Source organism: Prionailurus bengalensis, chromosome B2 (assembly GCF_016509475.1).
Source record: "Prionailurus bengalensis isolate Pbe53 chromosome B2, Fcat_Pben_1.1_paternal_pri, whole genome shotgun sequence".
In the NCBI taxonomy this organism is placed as follows: domain Eukaryota; kingdom Metazoa; phylum Chordata; class Mammalia; order Carnivora; family Felidae; genus Prionailurus; species Prionailurus bengalensis.
The window spans coordinates 105,912,547-105,925,914 of record NC_057349.1 but is presented as its reverse complement, the minus strand read 5'-3'; the positions used below and the strand labels follow the sequence as shown (position 1 = coordinate 105,925,914).

Below are 13,368 nucleotides of genomic sequence, written 5' to 3'. Positions count from 1 at the left end.
GCTGGGAAGAAGTCCAAACAAGCCCATGCAGAGAAATCACCTGGAGAAGATATATGAATTGATTGAGATCCAGTATTATATTATTGGACTGTTAGATTGTTTCCAATCTCTTGATATAAGTAATTCCATACCAAATATCTTTGAACACAGTCCATTTTTCATGAGTGTAACTAAATGCCAGTTAAATTCCAAAAAACAGAAAAAGCACAAGAACTTGAAATTGAAGGCTATTTTGTGCTCGCTTGGGCAGCACATATACTAAAACTGGAACGATACAGAGAAGATTAGCACGGCCCCTGCATAAGGATGACACACAAATTCATGAAACGTTCCACATTTTTTATTTGTTTGCAGTCTTTTTTAACAAATCATACTTTTTAAGTTTGAGTGAAACCAACAAAAAGGGTATAAGTTATATCTATAAAATTTTGAGATTAAATTTAGTGTTAAAATGCAAATAATAAGTGAAAATTGTCCTCAGAGACTGTGTCATTTGTATTATATTGTATTGATCTTATATATGTACAGTGTACCTAGAGGTAGCAAAATCAGAATTTTTATATTTCGTAATACATACATACCTAGTTAGTATCCAAAAAAAAAAAAAAATTGAAGGTTATTTCTTTTTCACCTTCCCCCAATAAAGCTACATCAAGGAAGTACTTAGCGGTCCATTCTGTTAAGGAAGTAAATGTTATAAATATTATTTGTGCTAATGTGGCACAAGACATAGGTACCACAGTGAAGAAGATGACTTTCGTTAGAATGAGGAAATCCCTTAGACAAGGAAGTTTATTCTCTGACTTAAATGTGTATTTTGTGGAAAGATGGCCATTTTCCTCTGACCAAGAAATCAGAGGGTTGTATATTCTTTAATCTGCATTCTTTAAAATGGAGAGAATGGGGGCCCCTGGGTGGCTCAGTCGGTTAAGCCTCCGACTTCGGCTCAGGTCATGATCTTGCGGTCCGTGGGTTCAAGCCCCGCATTGGGCTCTGTGCTGACAGCTCAGAGCCTGGAGCCTGTTTCAGATTCTGTGTCTCCCTCTTTCTCTGACCCTCCCCTGTTCATGCTCTCTCTCTCTCTCTGTCTCAAAAATAAATAAATGTTAAAAAAAATGAAAATAAAATGGAGAGAATGAACAAAGACCAGGTGGCAAAGATCAGGTAGAAGTTTTTTCAAGACAACAAGCTTTAGGGGTCAATTCTGGAGTCAGTACCGTTTGTCTTTATGTTATAGAGCAGTTTCATCAACATTTGCTCAAAGATGTTTAGCTTTAAAAAAAATACCCAGGGCGCCTGGGTGGCTCAATTGGTTGGGCGTCCGACTTCGGCTCAGGTCATGATCTCGCGGTCTGTGAGTTCGAGCCCCGCGTCGGGCTCTGTGCTGACAGCTCAGACCCTGGAGCCAGCTTCGGATTCTGTGTCTTCCTCTCTCTCTGACCCTCCCTCGTTCATGCTCTGTCTCTCTCTGTCTCAAAAATAAATAAACTTAAAAAAAAAAATAAAATAAATTAAAAAAAACCCAGGCATGTATTGCTCACAATGAGAACCTGGGGCCAATAAGAAAAGCTTGTTATGTTCGTATAATTTATTTAAGAAGACATGGTATAGAGCTATATGCCAACTAACTTGGATGTAAATTAAAAAAAAAAAAAGACACCCATCATATTGGATTAGGGCCCAAAGCAATTACCTCATTTTTTTTAATTATTAAAGTTTTTTTTCAAAGTTTTTTTCAAAGTTTTGTTTTTTTAATTAAAAAGAAAAAGAAGAAGATGAAGATGAAGACAAAGGCAAAGAAGAAGAAGAAGAGGAAGAAGAAGGAGAGGAAGAAGAAGAAGAAGGAGAAGAAGAGGAAGAAGAAGAAGACATGGAAGTTTGGGGTACCTGGGTGGCTCAGTAGGTTGAGCGTCTGTCTTCGGCTCAGGTCATGACCTCACTGCTCAAGAGTTCGAGCCCCACGTCGGGCTCTGTGCTGAAAGCTCACAGCCTAGAGTCTGCTTCAGATTCTGTCTCCGTCTCTCTGACCTTCCCCTGCTAGCGCTCTGTCTCTCTCTCTGTCTCAAATATAAAATAAAACATAAAACAAATTTAGGAAAAAAAGACATGGATACTTAAGTCATAAGAAAAAACAGCAAACACAAAACTATCTGGCCTTAACGAGTTAACCCCCAGCAATCTAAAAAGTAGCTCTCCAGAATGACTCACTTCTGTACCTTGTGGATTTGAAATTCTTAACTTTATCTTGATGTCCGACTCATTGAAATTGTACAGTATTTCCTTTTCAAGAGAGCTACACTTGTACATATCTTAGAGAGCGGCTAGTTTTAGCTCTCTGTCTCAATAGCCTTGATAAGGCAGTATTTTAGTTAATATGTAGTGAAGTTCTCAAAGTGCGCTAACAAACTTCCTTGTCTTTACTCACCCTCCGAGTATTTGTCTATTAATTTCAGCTTTATTTGCTTTTTAATTTCAAAATATGTATTTCAAAGCGTTCTGTTCCCCCCCCCCCCCCGTAGCATCGTTTGATTCCATTTTTCTGATAATTCTTCATTATAATAGTGTCACCGTTTGCTAAAGCGTAGACGGTCCAAACCCAGTTTCCTGCGTAGCTGAACCAACCTCAGAGAAGTGAAGGGGTGGATGATCTCGAGTGTTCCGGTTTCAGACTGCGCACGTGTCACACGCTTGCTGAAATGCAGTTTGCGTTTTCTACGTGGTTTCCTTCCCCCTGCGAAGCGCACTTGTAAGCTCTAACCTTTAGACAGCAGGTGATCTTCTTTATGAGAGTAAAAGGAAACGAAATTATGAAATAGCTGCTCTGTGAATGTTACAAGCTGTCTACGATTCAAAGGTCTAAAGCAAAAGACGTAAATACTATTTTATAAGGCAAAGATATTCTAACATGTCAAAAAAAAAAAAAACCCAAACTCCACGAGCCACCCTTTCAACTGAAACTTAAAGAACCGATGTAGTGAAATGGAGAAAATGAGAACAGTCGCCTGAAAGTCGCCATTGGTGAAGTGATGAAGAACATTTCCTGGCTTGGTCCGAAACTTGTCAGTTTTGTGAGTCTTGGCTGCATATGGATTTCTGTGGTACAGTGTACAGTTTTAAACAGCTGCCTAAAGTCATGTGTGACTAACCTGGTAAGTTTTGCTGGTCTAATATTTGTCTTTGCAGGAACTGGAACATGGAAAATTCAGCTTGTTGCAAATGAGTGAGGTATTTTTTCTTTATGAGATATTCTCCTAAGAAGTGGTAGCGAGGCCAGAAAGATTCTTTTTCCAAAATAAATTAGGGATGTTTTTAATTACAGAAGGTAGGGGAGCTATTTTAGTTCTTTAAGTTATCTGTTCATAGATTTGTGTGTGTGTGAGGAGGCATAGGACTTGGGTTACAGAGGCTTCAATGCAATAAATTTTGCATGCTTTAAAAGTATCAATTTAAACTCATTTATTACAAAACCATTTGTTTGTCTTGAAGTCAGAAATAGGTTTGGCCACAGGGCAATGCCTACTAGCTGCAGACGGCAGGCAGTACTGTTTATATTGTGGATGGATGGAGGTATCGGCAGGTGGATGCCCAAGGAAGCAGATACAGATGCCACATAGAACAACATTTTATTTGAAAAGCAAGAATCGTTTTTAAATTGCTTTACTTCTGTCTGTGCATTTGTAATTTTTTTCAGTTATGAGTGTTTTGGTTAGAAAATTTATGTTTTCCTTCTCATTTCCGGGTGTCGCCCTTCCTATATACATTGTTTCATATCTTTCAGTTATTGTGACTCAGTTGTCCTTAAAACAGCCACTGAATCAACCGTAAAAACTAAATACATTCTAGCCACGGAAAGATGCACCCTTCTTATGTAAAGACAAAGGAAATAGCAAGATAGCTTAAAAGGTTATACTGCTTATAGTCCTACTTTTTAGAATAATAAAAGTACCAAATACAGTACTCATTGTCATGTTGAAGTATTGGAGGTAGAAATCCGTGGCAGATAAAAAACAGACTTATTCATGTTACACTCTTCTGGCTTCATTTAAAATATAGTTTAAAACACTACCCAAGCTTGCTATGGATAGTAGCACTTTTTAAAGAAGTTTGGTATTTTATACAATTCATTGTTGAAGACTTCATTGCCATTAATGTAGAATTGTATGCTTTAGGTTTTTACAGTTGTCATCCAAACTTAAAAATGGAAGAATAAGACTATTAAATGTTTTCTTTACTAAAAAAATGAAACATTTTCTCTGATCATAATAAGAACATATACTCATTGTAAAATATTTATAAGATAGAGAAGAAATAGAGAATAAAGAAAAGAGTATTCTTTCTTCTAACATGTATGTAATTTTACATACAGTTGGGCACTCACCTTTTCCATTTAACATTACATTGTAAGTTTTTCCTATATCCTGAAGTTTTTATGGAAACAAGATCTTGAATATATTTAGAATATTTCCATCCGATAAATGTACGACCATAATTTGTTAATTTCCCCACACTATCAAAACTGATGTTGGTTGCTTCCACGATTGTAGCCTCCCGTTTATTTGTTTTATTTTTTTTTTCTTTTATTTTTCAGTTAGGTTTAGTTTTCTCTTGCCTTTGTGTGGGCTCCTTTGGTCTCAGGCAGTAGGAGTGGACAGTTTGTTCCCTGTTGCACTGCCTTCCGTTTACCACCTACAGACAAAGGCACAGCTGATGTGGTGGCGGCTGCAAGAGACACGGTCTGCCAATTTCACTGGTGACTGTAATAAATGTTCTCCATCTGGGCCTCCCACACAGGACCTGGAGTGACAAAAGCTAGGTGAATAAACAGTGAGCATAGCCATGGATCAGGGGAAAGGATATGGAAAGTGCTGGAGTTTATGATACTGTGTGAATATTTTTGTGCTCCATTCTTTTAGCCTGGACATTGGCTGTGAAGGTAAAATCTTTGATGTCACCGGGTGGTTCTTGATAGTGAGGCAGAATCTTTGCCTTTTAAAAAGAAACATGAAGTCTGGTCCAAAGGAATGTTAGAATTGCTGTCCATTAATGCACAAATCATAGTTCTATGCATGAACAGGAGTATTTTACATCAGTTGGGGATCTGTATGTTAGTTGAGTGTGTTAACTGACTTGACATTTTTGAGTTATATGTGCCTGTGCTGCAGAGAACAAAAAATAATTAGTGGTCTTCAGAACCCTAGTATTGTGGGATCCTTTATGAAAGAGAGACAAAAGGGACTCATGGTCAAATAACTTATGGAAATGCTTTTTGCCAGCTTTTTGTAGATTCACAGGCCACAACAATATATTAATGGATTTGTTTAATCATAGTTTTCTGATATTCTTTGGCAACAAAACTTTTTTTTTTTTTGAGTAACAAGTCCCAACAACTGAGGAACTGCTGTTGAGAAATGCTGTTAGAAGCATCAATTCAACTCAATAAAAGACTGTTAGAAACAATAGAGTTCAGAAGGTTATCCTGCTTAAAAAAGCACAAACATCAGTACCTTTCTCGTATATTGATATATAACTTTATAACAAGATAATAGAACAATCCAAACATTCCATAAAATATCCAGAAATTAGCACCATTTGTATTGGTGTGCAAATGGGCAGACCAGTAAAACAGAAGACAGTCTAGAAATTAAACCAGGCACTTAAGGGTGTGGGGAATATGATAAAGATGGCAATTCAGACCAAAGTAGAGCTATTTATTTAGAACAAAAAATACCTTCCTTCAGTAGGTGAATGGATAAGTAAATTGTGGCACATCCAGACAAGGAAATATTATTCAGAGCTAAAAAGAAATGAGCTATCAAGCCAGGAAAAGACATGGAGGAAACTTCAAGGTATATACTAAGTGAAAGAAGGCCAATCTGAAAAGACTACATACCGTATGATTCCAACTACATGACATTTTAGAAAAGGCAAAACTATGGAAGCAACAAAAAGACCTGTGGTTGTGAGGAATGGGTTTGTATGTGGTGGTGGTGGTGGTGGTGGTGGGTGATGAATAGAGCACTGAGGATTGTTAGAATAGTGAAAATACTCTGTGTGATACAGCAATAGATATACGTCACTATGTATTTGTCCGAACCCACAGAATATATGACTCCATGAGTGAGCTCTAAGGCACGCTACGGACTTGGAGTGATTATATTGTGTCCATGTAGATTTATCCTTAGTAAAAATTGTACTCTTCTGATGAGTGATATTGATAACAGGGGGAGACTATGCATGTGTGGGAGCAGAAGGTATTTGGGAAATCTCCATACCTTAATCTCAATTATGCTCTAAATCTAAAGCTGCTCTAAGATAAAGTCTTTAAAAAAAGTTTAAACAAAATTTAAAAAACCTAACTACAATACTGGCAGATTCAAAATAGATTCCAGGAGGTATTAAAAAATAGTGTGTTTAGGGGAGCCTGGGTGGCGCAGTCGGTTAAGCGTCCGACTTCAGCCAGGTCACGATCTCGCGGTCCGTGAGTTCGAGCCCCGCGTCGGGCTCTGGGCTGATGGCTCAGAGCCTGGAGCCTGCTTCCGATTCTGTGTCTCCCTCTCTCTCTGCCCCTCCCCCATTCATGCTCTGTCTCTCTCTGTCCCAAAAATAAATAAAAACGTTGAAAAAAAAATTAAAAAAAAAAATAGTGTGTTTAAAAAAGTAGTGTGAAAAAGTTATTAAATATACACAAATAACAAAAAGAAAACAAAACTTACCCCATAGAAATTTTAGCATAAATTATGGAAGAATATTTCTACAATCTTGAAGTGGGAATGCCTTAGGAAGCCTGATTCAAAAATATGCATTATGTTGGCAAAGATGAAAAACATTTATAGTTGGCAAAGTTGGGATAAACCAGCACTCTCATGTACAATTGCACATCAAGAAATGTATCTGAGATTATTACTTAACTAACCAAAGATACATCTGCAAAAAGCTGTTTACAGCATGTTTGCACATAACATTACCACTAGATTTCCAAGTTCCTGGTACTGTACTATTATAACTAATACATTATTATTTGAGTCCTCGCAGAGTTTTGTGAACTTAATGTTATCTCATTTATGTCTCTGATGAGAGTACTAAGTTTAGACAGCACAGGTGACTTTGAAAATATCACATCACGAGCAAGTGTCGCATATGGGACCAAAAGGCAGACTATTCTGCATTTACCAGGGTTGAAAGTATGGAAATGATATTAGTTCTGGCTGAGGTGGGCAGAGTAGACAAGGTTGTGCCCAGAAGTAGGTATGGGTTAAGAAGATTTGAGATCCAGGACTGGGATTGCGTGTTTTAAGCAGATCACTGGAATAGATGGAGCTAAGGTAAACTGGTAAGGATCCTAACTGTAAAGTAAGGAACATGAATTTGCTTTGGTTAAGAGCACAGGCTCTGGAGACAACTTTCAGATCTCTAAATTTTAACTCTTGGGCAATTTGCTAAACCTCCCTGTGTCTCAGTTGTACAATGGAGTTAAAAATAATGCCTACTTAGTAGGGCTGTTGAGATGTTGAATGAGATTTAGTGTAAAACACCTTGTAGAGTGCCTGGAACATAGGAGCCACTCACTGAATGGTGGCTATAATGATGATGAAGAGTGGGGTGGAGAATACCATGAGATTAGAGACGTGTGTTGACAAACTCTGTTTCATCATAACCCTATAGACCTGACTCATGAGGCTACCTTGCCCAAGACCACTTGATGGGCTTTCCATTCAGCCTGTTAAATTTAGTCTTGACTCAGTACTGTTACAATATGGCTTTGTGGTCACCAAGAAACATCTGTTAACTTATTGTTTAAAATGGAACCGAGAGGGGTGCCTGGCTGGCTCAGTCAGTGGAGCGTGGGACTCTTGATCTTGGGGGTGTGAATTCAAGCCCCATGTTGGGTGCAGAGATTGCTTAAAAATAAAACCTTTAAAAATGAAAAAAAGATAAAGTAAAATGGAGTGGAGAATCTACCCAGCATCCACCCTGTTGTTTTTATGAGCTAACAGATTTTTGAAGGGATATGAAAATTCGACTGCAAAATGACTCTTACATTTGATTTTATATGATTGTGGTTCAATCATATAAAGGAGAATCAAAAGCTTCATTTTGAACAAAATTGTGGAAACAAAGTACTATTGTGCACCTGGTTGTAAAATTAATCTAAAAGATACAGTTCTTACTCTCTAAGTACTTATTATGTAAAAACAAAACATGTTAAGCATAAGTGGTTAAGGAATGCAGGTTAGAGGAATCTTCACTGACACATCAAATGAGAGTGGAAAAGGCAACATTGGTTCTTTGGCTCCTGTGTCTGATTACTTCTCAAGTAAATCCCCACAGTGGTAGGCCACTGTATAAGACTTCCAAGAGATAGGACTTCTGGAGCATTCCTGTGGAATAAACCATCTTGAATTTATGTGTTTATTCCTTCCATATGTATTTATTGAACACCTCTTATCATTCTGGACTGTTGTAGGTACTAAGGACAGAGTGAAGTACAAAATGAATGGTGCTTACATAGAAGGGGAGAGAGTGCTCAGTGAACTTAGTGATAAACAGATCTTCTCTTTCCTCTGAAAATAGTGGGCTATTCAGAAAGCCACAAGAGATGCCTAAACCACATACAGGGCCCCTTGGGATTTTCTACCATCTCCTGGAACATATCTTGCTTGCAGTGCTGGGACAGCTAAGGATAGATGGCATGCTCTTTGCTGGATTAATTGTCTTTTCCAATTCAATGGTTCAAATTCAGCAACTTTTCAGGGGAGGTTCTGAGCAATATAGAGGTACTAGGAGTATTCACTTAGTTATCCTCTACTCCTAATTCTAAATCAGTCAGTGAGGCAGTGATCTAAATTAGATCATATCCATACAACACTGTTCGGGCACATGTATGATTATCATAGGCCTAATATTGCCATCTTTTGTAAGCCTTTCTATTTGCCAAGGGCTCCACTCACGTGATGATCATGGAAAGGATGAACAATTGATGGATTTTTCCCTCTTAGTTCCTATTTCTTTTAGTTTACCCCAGCACAAAAAGATCTTAAAATTTGTGAAAATATGAGAAAAAAAGAGTAATCTGATGTTTTCCTATATGTAAACTTCTGAATTTGTATTTCTTCTCTCTTCTTAGTAAGTAAGGTGACTTTTAAAAAATCTGAACATAATTCATCTCTAACCTATGAGTCCTTTAAATGGATGAATTGACTAAAGTCGCAGGTTTATTTAATACCGTGTGAGAATCTATCCAATGTCCTCAACCACTCCTTACAGTCATATCCCCACTCCCACCTTTATCATTTCTGCAGAGTTCTTAGACATTCCATCTTACAATTTGCACTGGCATTTTACCTGATTTCGGGACTGATTTAATGACTTTAAAACATTGTACTTTCTAGTCAGAAAGCGCGGAGGAGGCAACGCTATTCCAGGAAGCTTTTTATAAAAAGGTGTGGTAGTTGTACTGAACACAATATTGATAGCTGGTATTTATTATCTCCTTCTTCACTTCAGGGCAGGCAGCTTGACATTGGCATGCCATATAACCTGAGTGAACCGGTGAGTAATCGCTTCCATTGTCTGGAAGTTCATAGTGTTTGTATTGATAAAAATGGGCCAATGGTCAGGTTTTATTACAATGAAAATGTTCCCTAAGTAAAGTCTCATTTATTGGTCCTTGATGGAGGAAACTCAATTGAAAATAGTGAGACGTCAGAATTGTAGAATATTCAAAAATGAACTCAGGCACAGTGTCTTGAAGAGGAAAGAACACAGGACAAATCCAACTCTGTGATTCTGGTTCTACATTACTGTGTGGCTTTGGATAAATACTTAATATTTCTGAGACTTAGTTTTATTATATGCTGTCTGAGAGGGTTGGATTAGATGGTCTCCAGTGTTTCCTCTAACAATTACACTTATGGTTTTATTACCTTCCCGCACCTGTATCCATTAATTCAACAAGTGTTTAGTGACTCAAAATATAAACATGAACAGACTTCCCAAGCTGTTGATCTATTTAGGTTTTGATATGCTGCCTTCTGGTTGGGTTCCCAGTTTTGAGTTTTGCTTGTTTTTTTGTTTTTTTTTTTTTTAACCATTTAAGCTTATTTCTTTCTTTTGAGGGAGAGAGAGAGGGAGAGAGAGAGAGAGCGAGCACACAAGTGGGGTGGGTGCAGAGAGAGGAGGACAGAGAATTCTAAGCAGACTCTGCACTGACAGCCCCGATGTGGAGCTCAAACTCATGAACTTTAAGATCATGACCTGAGCCAAAACCAAGAGCCAGATGCTTAACCAATTGAGCCACCCAGGCACCCTTGGGCTTGGCTTGTGCGTGAGGACATGGCAAGGACGCGCAGTATGCTCGATGCCATGTTGTCCAGGACTTTACCTGCTGCCAGCCACCCGGTGGACAGTGTGTTCCCTGAAGGTTGGGTGCTCTCTGGCTTCTAGGCCTGCCCACCCCACCCCACCCCACCTGTACTCAGCAATCCCGCAGCCCTGTAGTGAATCACACCAAGCCCTGCTCTGCCTGTAGATAGGAGGGCTCTGCTTAGAATTTCAAAAGTCTTGATCCTTCTGAGGCCACGGATTCCTGGGTAGATATCTATTTCTAAAATACTTTTTGTTACTAAGTTGTACTACCAAGTAACAAGAAAAAGTCACACTTCTTTAGTCACCATTGTCTCTTTATTATCTTTTGCAGTGCATCCAAGGATGTCATTTTTGGAACTCTGTAGATCAGGAAAACTGTCCTTTAAAGTGTGTAAGTATTAATTATGTTTCTGTTTTGATACTAATAATGCCTTCAAGAGAAAAGTCATCTAGGAGGATTCCCATTTGAATTCCCACTGGCTTTCAATTAGTTTGCTTGACTCTAAAGGAAAAGCATGATAGCCTGAATGATACATAATTTGAGATAAACATTACTAATGCAACTGGAGACCAAGGGAGTTTAATGAAAACCATGGAACCCAGGAATGTTCAATTGCTCCAAACCATAAAGGCCTTTTAGTAGAATGTCAGGCCTTTGTTAAATTTCCTAGTCTTACGCTTCTCAAAATTTAAAGCACAGTAATCTAAGGATCTTGTTAAAATGCAGATTCTGATTCTGTAGATCTTGGGTGGGACATGAGATTCTGTACTTGTAACATGCTCCCAGGTGATGTGATGCTTGTAGCCCTTGGATTACACTTGGATAGCAAGGCCCTAGATCATGTTGAAAGTTTCTCTGCAGGGAACACGGCAGCAACCTAATCCAGGAATCATAGCCCCTACGTTCACTCCACTCTATGTAGAAAATACATCCCCAAATAGTTGATTTTTAATTTATCCCAGCTTTGCCATTTAGTGTATAACTAGGTAAGGTACTTAACCTCTGGGTACTTTCTTTCCTCATCAATAAATTAGGATAATAATAGAATCTCCTCCCTAAGGACGAGGCCCTATACACTGTAATTACTCAGATCTAATGAATAAGAATTTTGTTATTTAAAAGTGAGTTGGTTCCTTTTTTCAGATTGTTCAGGTTGGAGGTTAAATCATGATAATTTGGGGGTAATTTTTAATATTGTTTTCTATTAATAAGTGAAACTATATCATTGAAATTTAAATAAGGACATTAACTTTTCCTTACAAATGGTGCTCATAGCTCTTCTTGTATGATATGTCCGCAGAAGTCACTATTATGGGAGTTGCTTAGGCCGACTCTCACATTTGTGACTATGTGCCCCATAGAATGGAAGTTACCAAAACGTGGAACAGGTGCTATCTGGATTTTGGAGCTATTACACATTCTAAAAGCACTCTTAACCTTTCTTTTGGTACCACTTTTTACAAATTTCAGCTAAGATCGTTACTTGTTTAGTTTGCGTTTGCTATCTTTTGCTCTGACACGTAAACCCATCAGAGTGGGTCTCTCTCCTTCTGGTTCACACCGTGTCTACCGCACAGGACACAGTGAGGGTCACATAGCAGGTGCTCAGAGAGCACTTGCTGGGTGAATGAATGGGAAGTACCATTTGTTGCTGGCAACAGTCCAGGAAATAGAGTGGGCATCGGAGCAGCCAGTCTGGGCAGGGGAACCTACTGGCCTTTGCTAGCCAGAGCAGTGGGTGGTTTCCATTTCAGCTCTGTCTCCACTGGGCATCTGCCAACACCTCTTCATTCGCTAACCTGGTCCATCACAGATTACCTCTTAGTTGCCTGGGATTTTCTAGTAGACATCAGGCTCCTCCATTTTTCCAGTGATGCAAACATGATTTTTATAGCTGTTCATACAGTGTGGCCTGCCTGGAGAGAAGGCCCAACTCTGGGCTTCTTGGTCTTGATTGTTTTTATTGGTTGTTTGTCAATGGTGAGGCAAGAAATTAATTTGAAAGAAAAATATACCAAAGTGTCATTAAAGTTATTTACAACTTTAAGGATTTTAAGTGGCTTTCTTTTTCTTTTTTTCCATGCAGAACGACACATATGCCACTGTTTGTGAGGTGAGTTGGCAATCACAGAGATGTCATCAAACTTCATGTTTTCATCTATTTTATTTATTTATTTATTTATTTATTTATTTAAATTTTCTTTTTTTGAACGTTTATTTATTTTTGAGACAGAGAGAGACAGAGCATGAACGGGGGAGGGGCAGAGAGAGAGGGAGACACAGAATCGGAAACAGGCTCCAGGCTCTGAGCCATCAGCCCGGACCGCGAGATCGTGACCTGGCTGAAGTCGGACGCTTAACCGACTGCGCCACCCAGGCGCCCCTCATCTATTATATTTAAAAAGCTATTGAAATAAGAATGAAGAAGCCAGGGCATCTGGGTGCCTCAGTTAAGTGCTTAAGTATGGGACACTTGATTTCGGCTCAGGTCATGATCTCACGGTTTCCTGAGTTTGAGCCCTGTGTTGGACTCTGCATACCAATTGAGTAGAGTAAACTTGGGATTCTCCCTCTCTCCTTTTCTCTGACTCTCCCCTGCTTGCACTGTGTCTCTTTCAAAATAAATTAATTAATTAAAAAGAGAGAGAGAGAGAGAGAGAGGCGCTTGGGTGGCTCAGTCAGTTAAGTGTCCGACTTTGGCTCAGGTCATGATCCCTTGGTTTGTGAGTTTGAACCCTGCATTGGGCTCTTTGCTGTCAGCACAGAGCCTGCTTGGGATCTTCTGTCCTCCTATCTCTCTCCCCCTTCCCTGCTTGCTCTCTCTTTCTGTCTCTCTCTCTCAAAATAAAAAAAAACATTAAAACAAAAAAAAAGAATGAAGAAGACTTAGTAATTCTCAGAGCACAGAAATGCTCACCTGGGAGTGCTATAAATGTGGGTATAAAAATGACTGTGAGATTCCATTTTCGACACAAATATTTGCTGTTTTATATACCCATGTG

The 13,368-nt window shown here is 38.8% G+C and overlaps 1 protein-coding gene and 1 non-coding gene across 3 annotated transcripts in view; both read left to right on the top strand.

Moving 5' to 3' along the window:
• Positions 1-234: 234 nt before the first annotated feature.
• LOC122490750 lies at positions 235-341 on the top strand. Its single transcript, XR_006299259.1, has one exon. It is a non-coding gene; the product is annotated as a U6 spliceosomal RNA (small nuclear RNA).
• A 2,180-nt stretch (positions 342-2,521) lies between these two features.
• ROS1 (ROS proto-oncogene 1, receptor tyrosine kinase) overlaps positions 2,522-13,368 on the top strand; it is a 122,413-nt gene continuing 111,566 nt past the window's right edge. For both annotated transcript variants that reach the window (XM_043592200.1, XM_043592199.1), the window contains exons 1-4: positions 2,522-3,149; positions 9,505-9,549; positions 10,697-10,756; positions 12,453-12,479. In XM_043592200.1, coding sequence (XP_043448135.1) covers positions 3,027-3,149; positions 9,505-9,549; positions 10,697-10,756; positions 12,453-12,479 — 255 coding nt within the window. In that variant the 5' untranslated portion in view covers positions 2,522-3,026. The remainder of the gene's footprint in view (positions 3,150-9,504; positions 9,550-10,696; positions 10,757-12,452; positions 12,480-13,368) is intronic.